This window comes from Hyperolius riggenbachi, chromosome 7 (genome assembly GCF_040937935.1).
Source record: "Hyperolius riggenbachi isolate aHypRig1 chromosome 7, aHypRig1.pri, whole genome shotgun sequence".
In the NCBI taxonomy this organism is placed as follows: Eukaryota; Metazoa; Chordata; class Amphibia; order Anura; family Hyperoliidae; genus Hyperolius; species Hyperolius riggenbachi.
The window spans coordinates 268,632,406-268,652,429 of NC_090652.1; the positions used below are offsets into that span (position 1 = coordinate 268,632,406).

Genomic DNA, 20,024 nt, shown 5'->3' on the forward strand with positions numbered 1-20,024 from the left:
CAAATGCAATATACTTTTTCTGCCTGTTGTTTACTTTAAAGCAGGTGTCCCCAAACTTTTTTGGTCAAGGGCCGGGTCAACATCCATACTATGATGTAGAAAACATTACATTGTACCTAGGTAGTGTAAACTATTACCTGTTAACACTTGCAGCCCTTTTTTCTCCCATTTAAAGGAGTCATCAAGCAAGTAATGCTACCCATAGTACTACTTACCCGGGGCTTCCTCCAGCCCCTGGCAGCCACTATGTCCCTCGCCGCAGCTCCGCTCTCAGCTGCTGTCGCCCTGTACTGCATGAGCGCCGCTATCAATTGCCTCCATGTGGTCCATGAGTGTAGTTCTACAACTGCGCAGTACATTCCAGACCACGTAGAGGCGATTGATAGCGGCGCTGGTGCAGGCAAAGTAGAGGACACCTGGTGAGGCACAGTCGGGGACAAGGAGCCAGTGGCAGAGCTGCGGCAAGGGACATAGCGGCTGCCAGGGGTTGGAGGAAGCCTCAGGTTAGTACTCTAGGTAGCATTACTTGCTTGATGACTCCTTTAACCAAAGTAGATATTATGCCCCCAACACAGCATGTGCAGATAGTAAAAAACCTCTTTGCGCCAGACAGTGAAGCATACCCAGGGAACAACCTGTCATTCAGTTTAACAGCAGGGTCACCCGATGCAGAATTCGATTGGAAACCAGCAAATTACTGCCCGCTGGCTTCCCTGTGGATTGGTGGTGCCATCACTGCTATTCTATATGTGAGCTACCGATATTTTAAGATGCAATGGACCGCATCTATAAGTAATACATGTTGTGAGTGGAGGGCCTGTGAAAAAGCCTCAGGGGGCCGCATTCGGCCTGCGGGCCTTAGTTTGAGGACCACTGCTTTAAAGGAACCTGAGCACCTGGGTACTCTTAAACAACTACAATATACAAAAGAACCTCCCCCTGAGGGAGATTCATTGAGGGCCTGAGCCCACTGATGCTGTTGTATCCAGTTACAGATGCTGAAAAGCGGACAGAAGCAGACACAACTGCGTTAGTGGGCTTAATGGTGTGGGCACTAGGCGGGGCAGTGTGAATTTACTTACCCACCCACTTACGCTTCCCCCATATATTTGAGAGCCTCCATCCTTCTTCTAATGTCACACATCCCCAGCCACCAGAGTGCATGCCAGGAGATGTTGTAGTTCATTAACTACAGAAATGTAGTCACACTAATAGACTACGTCTCCCAGTATGCACTGCAGAATCCATGGAATGTGTGACATCTCCACAAGTTTCTTCTCTTCCTACAACCATATCTTTCTTAAGGTCCAGGCTGGAAGATGGATCTGGGAACCCTCAGCGATGCCAAATGACAAAAGAGTGTTTCCTGATCCCTTTCTTCTACCCGTTGTAATGAACGGGCACTTAGTGAGTTAAAAAAATGAGGAGCTTAAAGATCCGTTCCGCTGTGACGATCGTAATCGCCGTAAGTCCCAAAACAGCGTTCAATTAATTGCGCACACATACCCATGTCATGAAATCTCAGAAATGATCGCTCAATGCACAAAACTTGCGACGTGAATACGTTACTTTAGGGGTTCTGCTTTACCGTGAGCTTGCTGGACAATCTGTAATTCTTAGACTGCAGAAGGGACATTACAGTGCTGGCCTTTATGACTGAATGGTGGCTAAGCAGTTAGCATTTTCATGTGTGTATCCCAGGCAGGATATTAGCAGAATGGAGGCATGGAGTTTGTATGGTCCCTCAAAACCGTACTGGCATCCAATACACACATCGTACCTTTCAAATTAAAGAATTGCAGGTCCTTATCGCAAGCAGCATGCCCACATAACAATAAGAACCTGTAATCATTTACCTTTGGGCAGTTCCATCCATATGAGCTGTGATCATAGTCACATATTGATACAACAGCGACATTCTGAAGTCTGGTCATCCACTGTACACAGACTCTGTCATCCAGGATCCATGACATCCAGTGGAAGATGTAGTCACCACTGTGAACAAAACAGCATTTGGAAATATTAATGCAGGGCCACCTCTGACCTATTTGGTGTCCCAGGCTTGACAACTCAACCCCCCCCCCCCCTTTCTATTTCCCCACATACACATGTATAATCTAAGGAGAGGGAAGGGGAGAGGATGAGTGGGGTAACATAAATCAAGGATCACACTGTAGGGGAGTGGGACGCAGTCCAGCCTGGCACTTCCTATACTAAGTACAGCAAGCCACCAAGCATCTTTAAAATTCCTTCCAGTGCCCTCTATTGGTCTTTTAACAGACCAATGAGGATTCCAACTGATCGGTTAAAAGACCAATAGGAGGTACTGGAGGGAATTTTAAAGATGTTCCGGACACAGCGCCACCTATGTGTGTGCCCCCCCCCCCCCCTCACCCCCGCTGCATGCTGTATCAGCCACTGCACCTTACTGTCACATAGGGCAGGCCACCCACAGCACCCTGCCCTGTGACAGCCCTGCCACCCCTGCACTTCCACACAATAACCCCTGCTCAGCAAAGATTAATGTGCTGCATGCTAATCCCCGCAGGAGTTAATGTGCGGTAGTGCAGGGGTGGCACAAGGTTACGTGGTAGGTGCCCACCACGTAACATCACATCAGTGCCGCTCCGTCATCCTTCAGCCTTCCCCACTCCCCCCTTCCCCCCTGCATTGCAACAGAATGCGTAATTGTAATTAGCATGTATCATGTACAGGTAAACAGAGGAACCATAAGAATAAAAGTCGATAAAATGTTTAAAAACCACGGGAGGCTGAAGTAGATTCCCCTCCTCCAGATAGACACAACAAACTGTTGATAGAGTTCAACCAAATACTTTTTTACATACTCCAGAAAGTGCAAGGTTTAGCAGGCATATCCCGCTTCCTCAGGCTATGAACGAAGCATAAAACTCATGCAGGTCTGATACAATCGGCTTTTATCCTTTTGGTGCCTCTGTTTGCCTGTACTGTTGCTCTAAGTCCACCCTTTTCTGATCTAAAGAGAGCGACTTCTTAATCCTGAGATGGTAACCCTGGTTTGTGAGTATTAATCTCATATACTTGCTTTGTCACACACATATTACCAGTACATACTACACAATACTGAGCTCTCGATGTAAGTTAACTAAGCATCTATACAACGTTGGCCCAGTGATGTCACCCAAATGATTGGGTACCGGTCCCTATTGGGCAACATCAATCAAGAGTGTGTATAAGCTTTTAGGGACATCATGGTCATGAACTAGGGGTGGGCTTTAGGGAGTAAACAAAATTTCTGACTGGCCACTGCTTTCCATATATGTGGTAGCTAAGAATCTTTACATCCACAGGTAGGTCCCTAGGGTTGGAATTTATGGCTTTTGTCAGAGGGCCATTAAATAGATTAATGTTAAATTAGGTTTTCTTTGCATTATTGAGAGAAACCCTTATTCATGTCTCCATCCCAAATTCACATTCAGGTAAAATGCGTAAGGTTTACCATACAGTCTATTTTGGAATGGTGGCAGCTCTATAATAGTGTTTCTGTCTTTACATGGCTTTCTCGTGATTTATGAACAAAAAAGCGGCGGCAAGTAGGGTTCGTCTGGGATTCTAACAGCAAGATGCTTAAAAGTTAAACTAATAATTTCAAAGAGGAAAATCTTGTGAGTTTCTCTATTGGCATTGGGAAAATAGGCATTTATCAATATTTTTTGTATAAGGTATGTAGCCAGGTGGTACATAGAAGGAAGTGCAACAACTACCCTTTTCGGACGCATAACAAAAAATTATGTTTCCTATCCTAAAATAGCACACTATACTCATTACTTCAAATACATCAATAACACTTTTCAGTGGTGTAAAAATAGGAGATGCAGGGATTGCAACTGCACTGGGTCCCCAGAACAGAAGGCCCCACCAAGGGCCCTCCTTCAACTGTCACATTAACACTTCATCGGTGCTATGTTGGTAATGATTAGTTTTATATGTGCTTTGAATAGTGGTGATCTTGGACAAGCTGTTTTCCCCTTTCATAGACATCTCTAACACTGCGGCAGTCCTAGGCCAGTTTTGGTGCTCTATATCCACTGTTATATAGAGAGTTCTTGAGGCAGCCCCATGCATAACTCACACTGCGGCCCATAGATACTTAGCTGTGCCACTGGTACTCTTTGAAATTGATTTATGAAATTGAGTATTGTTTGAAAGTTTTTACATTTTACACTGTGAAATGTGCATCTGCCTGTTTGTTGTTTTACAAAGGTGAGACAGGATCCATAAAAAAAACAATTACCTGGAAGATATCAGTGAAGGAACTGGCACTTCTGTTTTTGTATATCCCGGGTCATCGAGATTCACTGTGTACACCTTGACAGTTGGATTATGTGCTCCTGCCTGTATGAAAAATAAGCAGAATAAAGAGCGTAACAGTCAGGTGACAAATCAGCATCTTTTTATAAGACCATCACCAGGGGAGGACTGGGACCTTTTGGCCTGGGGGAAACACAAACTAGAGGCCCGTTAGCATGGCAGCCCCAGCCCAAATGACGTCACACGCACCCCACGTCGTATATGCAAGTAGTCACGTGTAGCGCCAATGCGGAAATACAGAAAGAACACTCTAGGGACAGCGTAATAGGTAAAGTACAGGCATGAAGGAAGGGGGGGAAGGGGAAAAAATACATTTTGAGGGACAAAGGCCAGGGTTTACGTCGTGTCTATCATTTGTGGTTATCGCATGCCGTGATTATCGCACCTGACAACCACATTGGCCCGAGATTTCCCAATATCTCAGATTAATACATTCAACCCATTTCCACCCAAATTTTTTATCCGATTCGATAATATCAAAACGGTTGGTTGATTGGCTGTCAGGTCAACAGATGTATGGCCACCTTAATTCCCCAAAGCTCATTCCCCCCAACTTATGTCCTCCCCTTCGCCACCATCTCTACTAACCCTCAAATATGCCCCTCTTCCACCTCGGATATCCCCTCCCCCTTCACCAGACATATTCTTACTGATCTCCCTGCTGGCACGATGATCCCTGCCGCGTTAATGCTAATTTCCAAAGTTTTGGTATCCCTCCTTCCTTGACAATTTTCACCCCCCCCCCCCCCCTACATCCATGCCTTGCTTACCTGCTTTTTATTGGTGGTCAGTGGCAGTGCATCACTGCCTGCCCACAACCCACTTCACTATAGTATGAAACCCTACAGGCCACATCCATACTCAGTACTGACAGGTGGAAAAGCCATTATGATTTGATCATAGTGAAAGAATCTATCCATAACAAATGATGCATGTATGGCCAGCTTTAGATTATGGTTTCTAATAACAAGATTGGAGAGAGGTGAGAGAAGGCAAAGCAGGTGGTTTGGGGCACGGCGCAGCAATAATATGCTGCACTGGGCGCGTAAGTGAAATTGAGTGCTCAGGTGATCGATGTACCACAAATTACACCTTCCTCCGATTTGCAATGACTCGGAAGGGGGAATAATATTTATCACCGCTGGGGGGTTTAGTGGAAGCATAAAAGCCATTATTCGGCTCTCCCGGGGGCCCAACTCACCCGCAGCGTACAAATAATAAGGGCTCAGGCACACTATAAGCTCTTTTCTGAGCACTTTTTAGCCATCAGAACTTTATGAAAGCTTTTTAAAAAAGGCTCCCATTGACTTACATTAAAATCATGGTAAAATCGTTCAGAAAAGCGATTATAGTGTGTCTGAGGCCTTATGCAGAGAAGGGGAGAAACGATGAGAAGAGAAAAACTGAAAGAGAAGAAAGAAGATAGTTAAGTGACTAGATAATGTGCTCTGTACAGCACTGTGGCAGATGGCGACACTATATAAATACTAAATAATAATAACAATAATTTTCCTTGCCAGGATTGCACTTCTAGGGCTGGTGCACACCAGAGCGGTTCTGAAGCATTTTTTAAAACACTTGCACGGGGAAAACCACTTGGCTAATGAAAGTGAATGGGATGGTGCACACCAGAGAGGTTCGTTTTTTCCACAAACGCAAACTCGGGGGCTGCAGCAGCGGGAAAGTGGAAAAACGCTATGAAAAACGCTCGATCAGATCAGTTTCCCAGGCGTTTTTGTTACAGAGGATGTTCAGTAAGGGCCCGTTCACACTTATAATCGCAAAATTGTGGGAGTGATTTTCCCACGATTAACGTGGAAAAATCACTGGACACTGCGGCGGTTTTGGAGCGATCGCGATTAGCGTGCTTTGCACGCTAATCACAATCGCTAATCGCGGAACGCTCGTTGCCGGCAAACCGCTGCTGTTATCGCTAACCGCAACCGCAGCAGTGAGAACACTGCCACTTGCTACATTATGTAGCGGTTTTTGCAAAACCGCTAGCGGTTTGCCATGAGCAGGAATCGCGTGATTCCCGCTCAGGTGAGAACGGGCCCTAACAGCTTTTACTGTAACAATATTTGTAATCTGTTACACAAAAACGCTCCAAAAAAACGCTAGGCATGTTTAGAAAACGTCTCTAAACCTGCCTAGAATGCTCTGAAATCTGCTTAAAAAACCTCTAGCGTTTTGCAGATCTGCTAGATGTTTTTGGTGTGCACTGGGCCTTACTTAGCTTTCCCTATGACGGTGTTCTCACAGCAGCGTTGTGATTTTTTCAAAATCGCAAACACACTGGATGTAGCATTTTTTGGAGCGATTCATTCAAAAATCACTCTGAAAAATCGCTTCACAAAATCACGCTCACAAATTGCTAGCAATTGCTATTGTGATTTTGGCATGCACTAGCCCAGAGAGAGGAGGAGTGGAGAGAGACCAAGAACAAAATATATACAACAGACTGCGCTGATAGACTTCAATAAAAACTTTTAAAAACTTTAATAGTAGATATTAAAAACAAATTCAACCTGAGGTAGATGAGGGGTTATTTACTCCCTCTATTGGCTCAAATGTCAATCAAGTTCATATGCACTATGGAATGCATATTGCACAAAAAATTAAAAACGTGTTGCATAAAAATATCAATGATTTGATGTGATGATGATTTGGCAATAAATAAATTAATTGCAGAGTGAACTCCTTGTGAAAAATGAAAGTTCAAAGTGACTTGTAATGGATAGTCCAAGGAACAGTGTCCATAGAACAATTTATGGATTTATGCTATTGTTGCAGAACTGGAGTAATGTTTATCTTATCAACGTTGTCTTGATGATATAATCAACACATATACTTGGCGATACAAATGAAATGAATCTCACCAATCCTGGTCCATGGGTATACAGTTGGGCAATCTTCCGGAGAGTCGCTCGATCTTACCCGCCCCGGCCGGCGGCGAGGTAAGAGAGACTGGACGGCTGATTTGCGTCGGGCCAGTTAGCCCGGATCCCCTAGAGGGCAGAGGTGATGTTGGATGATGCAGCCTGACAGCGGTGAGCGTTACGTCCTTCCGTGCAGTGTAGACAATTGCGCAAATCCAGTACGCCTTCTTCCCCTCTGTTCCCGTGACGTCACAGAAGCAGTCGCTGCTGACGTTTCGGGAGGAACGCCCCCCCTTTCTCAAAGCTTGGCTGCTGAGGGGAATTGGAGACTCCCTTATGAAGCCTTGCCTGATTGGATGATCCTTACTCAAAAGCATATAAATCTAAATCTTTATTTAGTCCGTGTGGTATAAGAGTATTAAGGTTAAAAATCCACATGGTTTCTCGTCGGGACATTTCTAATAAATAATCCCCATCTCTCCATGTCACAATTGGTGACATCTTTAATTTTAAATGTCTCTTAATTAGATGTAGATGTGATGTCATAAATTCTTTCAACAGGTGGGCCAGATTCTCGACATGCCCTACAGAATCCACACTTTTTAAAATAGCCACTCTGCTTCTTCATTCCAGTTCGTTTTATAGTCGGAGCCAATATGCTGCCTAAATTCTTAGATCTTTTAAAAATCATTCTGGGGTTTTCTGATAGGATAGGTGTTAGTAAAGGATCCTCTCTTAGTAAATTCCAATATTTACCCACTATGTTCCTAACCCGCAGGGCTTGAGAGGAGTATTCCATAATCAAACTCGGTTGTTGAACGGTATGGCTAGTTCGTACCTCCCTTTCTTCCAACAGCTTTTGTCTCTCTGTGTTTTTGGCCCTTTCCTTAGCTCTCATAACCAAATCCTCAGGATACCCATTGTTTTCAAACCTTTCCTGTAATACCTCTGATTCAGCGTCAAAATCCACAGCTTTCGAGCAGTTCCTCCTGAGCCTTAAAAACTGGCCTCCAGGGATATTCATAAGCCATTTGAAATGATGGCAGCTATCTACATTAATATAACTGTTAGTGTCAACTGGCTTCAGGTAGGTTTTAGTGAGAATCTTCTCTTCTTCTATATATATTGTGAGGTACAAAAAGTTGACCTGCTACTGGCTACAGTTATCCGTGAATCTCAAATTGTAGCTATTCGCATTAATCCATACTAGAAAGGCATCAAGACTTGATCTACTTCCCTGCCAGATAAAGAAGGCGTCATCTATAAATCTCCTCCAGAGCACCAGGGCGGGTCCGGGGCCCTCTGGGCCAAAAAGTTGGAAACGTTCCCAGTGGGCCATATATAAGTTTGCGAAAGAGGGAGCAAACCGTGTCCCCATCGCCGTCCCGGTGCCCTGGAGGAAATACTGACCCTCATATGCAAAGAAGTTATGTTTTATTATAAATCGAATGCTGTCCAGGACGAATTCAATTTGATCTTCCAGTAGTGTTTGGGCTTCCTGCATAAAGAATTTCACTGCCTCTATTCCCCTCTCGTGGGGTATCACCGTGTACAGTGAATTCACATCCACTGTACACAGCCAATACTCATCCTTCCACGTGCTGTCATCGAGAATCCTCAAAAAATGTCCTGTGTCTTTAATGTAAGTGGGGGTAGTTTTGACTGTTTGCTGCAAATATAAGTCAACATACTGGGATAAATTTGACGTCATGGAGCCGATCCCTGATATGATCGGCCTCCCTGGTGGGTCAATAAGGCCCTTGTGTATTTTGGGGAGGTGGTAATACACAGGGATTCTAGGACTATCCACATATAGATAGGCATACTCTTCCTCATTAATAATTCCTTTAGACTTAGCTTCCCCCAAAAGTACTTGTAGTCTCTTAAGAAATTTAAAAGTGGGATCCATCGATAGTAATTGATATGTTTCCTGATTATACAGTTGGCGAATTGCTTCTTGATGGTACTGTTCAATATCTTGTATAACTACACCCCCTCCCTTATCGACTGGCCTAATTACAATGGAGGTGTCATTCTGCAGTCCTCTCATAGCTTGCCTCTCCATGGATGTTAAAGAGACACTGAAGCGAGACTAAATCTCGCTTCAGGTCTTATATATAGCAGGGGCACGTGTGCCCCTGCTAAAACGCCGCTATCCCGCGGCTTAACAGGGGTCCCTTCACCCCCAACCCACCCCCCGCAAAAGTTGGTCGGAAAATGGTCGCTGGTAATCTTCTTCCTGGAGGCAGGGCTAACGGCTGCAGCCCTGCCTCCCAGCGCGTCTATCAGACGCGCATCGCCGCCTCTCCCCGCCCCTCTCAGTGAAGGAAGACTGAGAGGGGCGGGGGAGAGGCGGAGATACGCGTCTGACAGACGCGCATGGGGCAGGGCTGCGGCGTTTAGCCCTGCCCCAACCAGGAAGCGCTCCCCCGCTGCACGGAGGGGGTTTGGGGGGACAGGGACCCCCGTTAAGCCGCGCTATAGCTGCGTTTTAGCAGGGGCACGCATGCCCCTGCTAGCTATGAGGTCTGAAGCGAGATCTATTCTCGCTTCAGACTCTCTTTAAATTATCAACAAATTTAGTCTTTTATCCAACTATATTGGAAGTGAAGCCTTAGAACACCAGGAAAGCCATATAGGGGAGGTAGGGCGGAAGCACTAATCACTAGGGAACTGTATAGGGGAGGGGTGGGGCCACTAGACACCAGGGAAATGTATTTGGGAGGAAGGATCACTAGACACCAGGGAAATGTATTTGGGAGGAAGGACCACTAGACACCAGGGAACTACTGTACATGGGGATGTAGGAAGATCACTAGACACCAGGGAACTTTATAAGGTAAAGTTCCCTGGTCTAGATTATAAGCCTTTGGCAGGGCCCTCTCCCCTTGTGTATCATATTCGACTGGGTGCACTTTACCCAGATTTATGGAACTTGTATTTTTACCACTACCACTCCAGTGTATGATCTGGCATTGTATTACTATCTCTGCATTGTGTTGAGTATCTTATTGCTTATTACCTGTATTGCTTATTACCTCTATTGTCTATTACCTGTATTGTGCTGTCACCCCTGTTGGGTGCATGTCATATCGATGCCACTCAGTTCGGCGCAGGGAGAGCCGAATGACGGGAGATGTAATTCGGGGTGTGGCAGCCCCCAGAGCCCCGAATTACCGCTACGCGGGGTGCGCATCATAGCATTGCTGCTATGACGGCGCCCAGTTTCGGGGCTTGGCTCTCAGAGCCGCGTGCCGAAATCAGCTGATTCACCCCCTGGTATCATTGTCTGTAATCCTATTTATTGTACAGTGCTGCGTAATATGTTGGCGCTATATAAATCCAATAAATAATAATAATAATAATGGAGGAAGGTGCCAGTAGACATTGAGGTTGACCTGTGACTTGGTCCCAGTGTTCAATTTCGGCCCACTTTGTATTTGAGTTTGACACCCCTGCTATAGAGGCTTCTCTGTCTTCTCTCGGTGCCTTTTGTTCTAGCGTTGTCACCCTCATTGCAGATATTTGACCAACTGCCAGCTCTGCCTTCGGGGCTCCTCGGAAGGCTTCGGAAGCACTCATGTTCCTCAGTGTTTCCAAATACAGACAGCCCTGTACTACATGTGTACAAGCACGCATTCACACGCACTCGCACATGAGCCATTCGGAGCCATCTGGCTTTGGAAGCACTCGGCAACATGATCGCTTCTGAAGTTTTCCGAGGGCTCCCAAAGGTGGCAAATTTGAAGGCAGGACATCGCTGGAGAGTCTATGAGAGAGGTCTATGAGATCCAGAGCCTTCCTTCTCCATAGGTAAGCATCTGATTTTGGATTAAAAGCATGTTTCCAGAATGAATTATGCTGAAAAACCAAGGTTCCACTATACTTTTAAAAGGGTATCCTCTAAACTTGTGCGGACAACAAGCGCCATATTATAATTAGAAATCCAGAAGTCATTTCTTACCTTTGGATAGGGAACCTTCATTGTCTTAGGATACTGATCTTCTCCATAGTAGGTATACTCAATGGAGGGGACATCCTTGTCATTAAACTGGACATAGCCAAGAAACTTTGCTCCAGGAGACCACCAGAGGGCATAGTTTGTTGCAATCACCAACTCTGAAAAAGAATATAAGCAGTACTAAAAATAATACAATAAATACATGTATTTACATATTTATAAATATTTATAATAGAGATTACAATTTACATTGAACGTTATGCTCCAAGATTGACTGCAATAAATCAAATTCCACATAATGTTAATTGGAGGCTGCAATATGTATTTCCTTTAAAACAATACCGGTTACCTGGCAGTGCTGTTGTTGATCTTCTGAAATCAGTAGTGTCTGAGTCACAGCCCTGAAGCAAGCATGCGGCCAATCCAGTAAGATGTCAGTCAGAGTACCTGACCTGATCTGCATGCTTGTTTAGGGTCTATGGCTAAAAGTATTAGAGACACGGGACAGCCAGGTAACTTGCATTTTTTAAAAGGTGATAAATATAGCATCCTCCATATCACTCTCCCCTTGGGTTCCAGTTAAGGCTGAAAAAAAGAAGCACCCTTTATTCACAGATATCAGTACAGGGAATTTTCAATTCAGACTATGCATGATGTAGAAACTAGTCTACTTGCCATTTAAGTTTTGCACAATTGAAATGATACGTTTAAGTGTGGGCATAAGAAAGTTATACGTTCCCAAAATGACCCATCATAGTAAAATGATCGATCAAAATTACGACTACATGCAAAATTAAATTTTGCAATAGTCTTCCTAATTTTTACTGTAAAATATAGGCCAGAAGCCACGACCCTCCAATTAGCTGCCCCCACCCAATGTGGCACCCTAACCCCTCATGCAAAGTGTGCATTGGAGTGTGCCGATGTAAGCAAACCTACCTCTCCTCGCACCTGCTTCAGTCCCAGTGTCTCCCTCTTCTGAACTGGCCAGTAAAGCTCCAAGTTCACTGTCATGTGACCGCAGTGGTTGCCAGGTAGACACGTGGATGCAAGCTGGAGCAAGGACAGGTAGATATGAATTCTGCAGCACACTCCAACGCCAGCTCTGCATAAGGAGGCTCCACTCTTGGTTATCACCTGCAGATAAGCCAACCCTGGCCCCTGCTCTGAACCCTCTCCTAACCCCCCCCCCCCCCCCCCAGGTCAAACACACATTTTACACCCAATACCCGGGTGTGATATACAATAAGCAATTCAAAATAAAGTTTAGCATCAATGCTACTGGAGGTGGGCACTAGCAATGTCCACCTCTACTACTTTACTGGAGGTGGACACTAGAGGGTGCTACCCTCCCACATTAATCCCACATTAATTTCCTTAAAAAAATAAAAAAAAGAGAGAGAGAGAAAAAGTGCCAACCTTCATAAACCCAATCCGGAACGCCATTCAAAATTTCATCCTGTTTGCCATCATTTGTTAAAGCAACAGAAGCTTGGCTAGGTTCATGCCTTAAATATATGTTGTTTTTCCAAACGTACACCTACAATATACCGGATTAAAAGAAAAACATTTTAATGAGTCAGTATTCTACCACAGTAAACAGTCATTACCATCATTCTCATCCAGCTTCATACACATGGTCAATTCCTAAATGATTGATTGTTAGGGTGAGGGTTCGGAGAGTGAGATCGGTACAGATATACTGTTAGGCTGTAGCCGAGCAGCGTGTACTGTTTAATGTAAAGGGGAGGAGGGACAGCAGCCTGGTCCAAACAAGCGGCATCCTACAGTGCAGATAAATGAAGAAGACAAGGTATTAATTCGATGGTGGTTGCTTAGCAATCCTCAACAACAACTTAACTTAATGACATTGGCCTCAATTCACTAAGGTTTATCAAACACTTTACCGAACGTTTGATAATTTACCACATTGGTAAAATCTCATTTTGAATTAACTAAGGTGTTACATATTTATTTAATGTTTTATAGATAAAACATTCGATAAATATATAACACCTTAGTGAATTAAAAATCAGATTTTACCCATGAGGTAAATTATCAAACGTTCGGTAAAGTGTTTGATAAACCTTAGTGAATTGAGGCCAATTGTGGGGCAGCTATCCACACCAGAGGCTAATCTATAGGTGGTGCAGCCCTTGCAACTTGCAAAGATTTCACGTAATTGTAATAAGCAGGTTATGATCATCACTATCCCACAGTTCAGATTGCCTAGTGGGAGATGCAGACAGACAAAATCTCAGTCACAGCCTATATGCAGAGCCGGGCCAAGGTCCTGCAGCACCCAAGGCTGAGACAGCAAAGTGCGCCCCTCCATCCCTCCCACCCCAGCCGTCACACACTGATTGCTATTAGACTAAGAGCCGCCCCATGGTCCCCAACAAGTGGTCTAACACCCAGCATTTCAACTTTGCTTTAAAAGATTGCTTACAGCTTAGAAACGATTATGCCAGATTTTTTTTTTTTAGCAGAAATTCACTGAATGGATTAAACATGACATTTTAGTGCTGCATTTAGCTAGAAATCCTCCTCCGGGCTTAGGTTTAGTTACAAATGTATCTATTTACAAAGTAATAAACAAACACTGCTCTGAGAGAACAAAGAGGGCTTCCCCGTCAGGCTTTTCAGAGGTCTAATTGCATTCCAAACAAAGATACATTTGTAACTAAAGATAAGAACGGATGCGGATTCCTAGTTAAATACAACACTAAAATGTCATGTTTAACCCATTCAGTGAATTTCTGCTTAAAAAAAAATCTGGCATAATAATTTCTAAGCTGTAAGCAATCTTTTAAAGCAAAGTTGTAATGCTGGGTGTTAAACCGCTTTAAGCTCTAGTTATCTGGCTTGCAGTCACTGTCATGTATCCCCTTTTCTTATTTCTTTCTGCTTCAAACACAATAGGGGAATGACAGCTTAGTAAGCAGTGCGCCCCCCTGCTTCAAACACAATAGGGGAATGATAGGGTGCGGTGTAGCAGGGGGCGCACAGCTCAGCTGAGGCTGGAGCCTCTCTTGCCTCTGCCTCAGCCCGGACCTGCCTATATGCCGGGGGTGGCCAGCGTCTGAGCTCCTGATCAAGTGCTTCAAAAGTGATTTACTTGACATCAGCTAATCAAGGAGCTGCACAGAACTTGGAAAACATTTGTACCTTGAGATGTGCTTTAATGAGGAAAACTATGGAGCATAGTGACTAGGAGTCATCAAGGGTAGCTGAACATTGCCAAGGAAGAGATGAGAATCTAAGGGGTGCAGCAGGTATTTTTGATTTTTATTTAGCACAAAAAATATTGGGGCATTATTAATGTAAGTTACTGATCTGTTTCATCCACATAAAACTGTGCTTGAGCTGCATTTTAAAAAAAGTAACACAAATATCTTGGTCTCATATTATGAAGACAAACCTTCACCAAAGTGAAGAGAGATAAAGATGAAGGCAGAAGGGCTAAGATGAGTAGATAACATTTGTAGTGCTATTAACATGGCCGGCAAGACCACACAGGAGGAGTGGCTTATAGAAGAGCATGGTGCGCAAACATCCCAAAGGAATCGAGTAAATACTGAAAAGACAGAGGAAACTTCAAAAAGGCAGAGATGTACCAATTTATGTCCAACCGGAGACCAGGATAGGTACTGAATTCCATGAGGAAGTTCATTTGCCGTCAAAAATTCTCTACAAGAAATTACATTGTTGTTATTTATCAGAGAATACCCAGCAAATAAAATATAAAACACTAAACACACACAAAATTGATATCTTAAACACAGATGAATAATGACCTGTTTGCAATGTCATAAATGTGGTAGGAGGCCGTGTACGAGTTCTTCCATCGCTGTAAAATAAATGAACAGTTCTATTATGCCAGATATCTACAGTATGTCAGGGTCGTTAACTAGAGACTTGATGAGCATTGAGCAGAGTGTAGTGGTCTGAGACTTGCTGCTGAAAAGCTATTCTTGTGTGGCTATGTTGCATTACAGTAGCTTCACTTTCACTATGCTTTACTAGGGGGTTGTGGTAGGTGCAGAGTGCACCAGGTGTCACCTGCGTAAGGGGTGACACCAAGCTCCAGGCTAAGGGAGAGTGGAGTAGGCTATGTAAATACAGATCAGGATAGTGCCTGATGTACTCCCTCCTCCTCTTCTGGCTGCACCATGTTGAGCTGATAACGGAGTTCAGAGGCCACCATGACCACATGGTGATCATCTTAACATCCCCCTATAACAAGCAATGTTACTACCTGCTGAGGATGGAGGTTCATGAGGTAAGAGAGGGTAACCCCATAAGTTTCCGCATCGGGTGACACCAACCCTAGTGACGCCTCTAAAGCTTTAAGTAGTTATATTTTTCAACTTTTAAATATAGGTCATGTAAATGGAAGTTGATGTGTTGAATAATTCTTTAAATTGTTTTGTAGGAGATTTTCACTGGTTTGAGCAAATATCCATTTGCTGCAGATTTTCAACATCACTTTGCTCAAAGAACTGATGGAGGTGCTTTGTTAAATGACCACTATCATTTAACAATGGTAACATTTAAAATACACGTGTACACATACTTATGAGAAGTTCTGGGAGGTCCGATAGATGAATTTAAGGTTTGGAAACCCAGGTATTGGTAAGAAAAGGATACAAATAGAGCACCAGGAGCGCCAGTAGTGTAGTATTTAGGGGAAAGGTAAAGAAATAACAACTACTCACAAACGTAGGTTGCTATAGGCAACCACTATTTTGGGCATGGGGAGAAGGACCGTCTCCACTTGTTTATGATTCAAGTTGGGTCAACATACAGTAGGTCCCGTTCCAGAAAAAACAAAGGACCACTGGATATAGTTGCAGAAGTAACTCCTGGGACAGGGGAGGAGACAATTCAAGTGGGAGAAGGCAACCCAATTGTGATACAATATGTAGTGAGTGGAGGTAAGTAATAGGAACAGTCTTACCTCATGATAAGTGGTTAAGATTTATATTGTTAGATACCAATAAAAAGTCAACACGTTTCACGGGACATGCCCGCTTCCTCAGGTCAATACGAGACAGTGTCTGCGCTATATATCTCCATTTCAGTGTACTTTCTAAGAAGAACATTTCCCCCAGATTAACCTCCCTGGCTGTAAGCTGCCGCGGAGGATTTCTCAGGCCCTCGTGGGCTGATTTGCATAATTTTTTTTTTTTGGTACAAGTAGCTAGCACTTTGCTAGCTGCGTGTACAAACCGATCGCCGCCGCTTTGCGCCGCTTCGCCGTTACCCGCCGCGCCACCCCCCCAGACCCCTTGCGCAGCCTGGCCTATCAGCGCCAGGCAGTGCTAAGGGGTGGATCTGGACTCCCCTGTGCGCCATGACGTTGATGACGTCATCCCGATCGTCGCCATGGAGACGTGGGAAGCCAAACAGGAAATCCTGTTCTGAACGGGATTTCATCGGAAAGGGAGGGGGGATGCCGCTGCAAAGCGGCTATGATGTAGCTAGCGCTAGGCTAGCTACATGATTTGAAAAAAAAAATGAATGTGCTGCGCTGCCCCCTGGCGGTTTTAATAGACTGCCAGGGAGGTTAAAATGCACTATGAATTACTTTTTTTCCTATGTTGCTGTCGCTTACAGTAAGCAGAGAGAATTATTGATTGCCTTTTTAGGATGACACTACTGACGGTATTATTATTTTGAATTATTATCTCGACATCTTCCCCCGCATTACAGAGTCCATGGTCATGTCACTAACTTTTCCTCAGAGGAGCTCACAATCTAATCCCTACAACAGTCATGCTCTTATTTTCCTAGCGTAAGCAAAATTATGTTGGGGAACCATTTAACCTTTCTGTATGTGTTGGGGATGTGGGAGGAACACAGACTACCTGAAGGAAACTCATGCAGACACAGGAGGAACCTAAAAACTCTATGTAGATAGTGTCCTGCCACAGGCTTGAAAAGGGAACCCTAGTGCTGGAAGACGAGAGTGAATCCATGATGCCACCCTACTACATCACATGACTGCAAGCTAAAGTAAAAGGAGAGCGGTTGCACAGTTATCCTGGAGAAAAGCAAGATCACATTGTCGTTCAAAATCCTGGAATAAAGCTATGGTTCTCATAGATGTTCAGTTGCCACCACCCAAATGTTCTGTTTACACAGGAAGCATTGTTGGTGGGATCCTGCTCTTCTCAGGAAACCACTTTACGAGGACTTGTCTGAACCGTGGTGGCATAATGATGTCATCTTTACATGTTTTTATTATTCCTGCTTGTTTAATTCCAGAGAAATTTTATTACCTTTTCCAAGTTGTACTTTACGTCATTTCAGTCTTACTTCTACCTTTCCTTTTACCCATCCACTTTTATTATCTTTATTGTAGTGTTTTTACTAAAGTTAAGGCAAATGTATTAATTTTTACTGATACAGTGGAGTAGGAATACAATCAGGCAGTTTTCATGATTGTGTTTATTCTCTTTCTTTCCTTCTTGTCACGAACAACAGGAAGTTGGAAAAATTCTCCCCAGATTCAAGGGAACACCTGCAAAGGGTTCCTATTCCATATATAAGTTTCACCTTTTTAGTTGGATTATTGAACTAAATGGACTGTTGCACTAAATTTAATTTTTTCACCTGTAACATACCTTTCACTTGTCAATAGTTTTACCTGTACACACACACACACACACACATTATATATATATATATATATATATATATATATATATATATATATATATATATATATTTAAAATACATAGACTACATTTTGATGTAGCTGAAAGCAAATTATTTTTTTCCTGCCTCCTAGTATGACATTCTTCCCATTTCTCTTTTCTACTCAGAAATAAAAGCATTCATTAAAATGCAGAAGACATTTACCTTTACATAATTGCTCTCAAGGGATGCAAACCTTCTATCGGCGGACACTTTGTAGTTTGTAGCATTCACTTCATCCTGCGGTGCGAAAGATGATGTCACTCAACTTACAATTCTACAAATACCTATAAATACACTTTGCACACTCCTCCATCTCTGCGACAGCTAAGGAAAATAGGCCCTGCAATTTCTTTGGGTGGATTTCAGCGTTGTTCAGTCAAGGTTAGGTTAGTTAAAGGGAGCCCGAGGTGAAAGTGATATGGAGGCTGCCATATTTATTTTTTGTTAACAATGCCAGTTGCCTGGCAGTACTGTCGATCTTTTGGCATACGTAGTGTCTGAGTCAAAACCCTGGAATAAGTATTTGATTAATTCAGTGAGATCTGAGTCAGCTGAGTTGGAGTACCTGATCAGCATATGCTTGTTCAGAGCCTATGGCTAAAAGTATTAGAGGACTGACAAGCAACTGGTATTGCTTAAAAGGAAATAAATATGGCACCCTCCATATCACATTTACCTCAGGTTGTCTTTAAGGATTAATGTTAGTTTTAGGGCTACATTTATGTGACTCTTTCACTCTCTCACAGATGATCATGAAGTTGATTTTGTGTAGATGTGTTTGGTGTGATTACGCGTTTTACTGTAAATCACAGTGAAGTTTACCCAATCAGGTACTGAATAACTAACGCTTTGGGCTAATTTCTCAATAGCTTGAAATGAAAACATTTCATTCCTTCAAGCGACCCTTCGGTGTAAAAATAAAACCAGCACTATAGCACAGGCAGCAGAAGTTATAACAGAGTAGGGGGAAAAGTTGTCTAAAACCTGCCCACTTGTGCCATAAAATTCAGGTTTTGTCTGTTAGCCCTCCCTAATCCAAAAGCTACATACTCACGGAGGACAATTGTCCCCTGTAGAATGCGCGCACGCGAACAGGGAGCGACAGCTCCCTGCTGGCGACAGCTGTCTACACGTCTCGCCAGAAAGGCAGAGACGCGGCGGAAGCTGTTCCTGAATGGAGCATCCCCCGGCTGGATGCTCCATTCACTCGCGTAGGTCTCCTATCGCTAGCCGGGACTAGCGACAGTTCCGGCGAAGTCGCGGCGACAGCTGTAGCCGGCAATTGAACATGTCAATCGCCTGGCGACAGCTCCGACGGCGACGGTTCGGGGCGCGCGCGTTATACACACGGGCGGCCTGTTGCCACAACACGCGCGTGCCACGTGGTTGCGGCGACGGCCGTACCCCGTGTGTATGGGCCTTTAGACTGCAAAGACTGCTAAGGGATCGTGGGTGGGCAGTGCCTCATAGCGTGGCCTGCATAATCTGTTTTTTTTTTTTTTACTAGAGCTTTCACCCAGAAATGTTGGTCACATGACACACTGAAGTCAGAAGATGTAGGAAATGCTGCCATCAGGGATATGCAGGTCGAGATCCAGATTCAGTTTTGCCTGCTGTAAAACTGAAGCAGTGTGTTAGTGGGGGTGGGCTGCAGCAGAGAGTGTTAACTTACCTACATCACCTTTCACCTCTGTGCTGCATGCTGCACTCCATCTTTCCCAACACTTCCACCTGAAATATGGAGAGCAGCATGCAGTGCTTTGGCGAGTGGTGGCGATATAGGTAAGTTAAACCCCTCTGCCAGGGCCTGAAGTTCTTGCAATGAGTTAGAAGATGCAGGGAATCCTGCCATCTCGGATGAGCAGGTCAACAGCCAGATTCAGATTCCCCTTCTGCAAAACTGAACCAGCGTGTTAGTGGGTGAGGGTTAATGCACCTACATTACCACCTCTTGCCACTCTGCTGCATGCGGCATGTCATTTTTCCGACACTCCCACCTGGAAGATGGCTTTGGCAAGAGGCAGCAATATAGGTAAGTTAAACCCCTCTGCCATGGCTTGCTGGTTCAGTTTTGTGGCAATCGAGACAAAAAATTGCACTTGCTGCTAAACCCTGCTTGCCATCACTCA

At 44.1% G+C, this 20,024-nt stretch overlaps 1 protein-coding gene across 1 annotated transcript in view; it reads right to left on the bottom strand.

The window, feature by feature from the left end:
* Positions 1-20,024, bottom strand: part of FAP (fibroblast activation protein alpha) — a 137,308-nt gene that overhangs the window by 66,254 nt on the left and 51,030 nt on the right. Inside the window, exons 5-11 of the mRNA XM_068245675.1 lie at positions 18,058-18,132; positions 14,988-15,040; positions 14,808-14,880; positions 12,610-12,730; positions 11,194-11,348; positions 4,274-4,374; positions 1,857-1,995 (exon numbers count right to left, since the gene is read on the bottom strand). Of these exons, the coding sequence (XP_068101776.1) occupies positions 1,857-1,995; positions 4,274-4,374; positions 11,194-11,348; positions 12,610-12,730; positions 14,808-14,880; positions 14,988-15,040; positions 18,058-18,132 (717 nt within the window). The remainder of the gene's footprint in view (positions 1-1,856; positions 1,996-4,273; positions 4,375-11,193; positions 11,349-12,609; positions 12,731-14,807; positions 14,881-14,987; positions 15,041-18,057; positions 18,133-20,024) is intronic.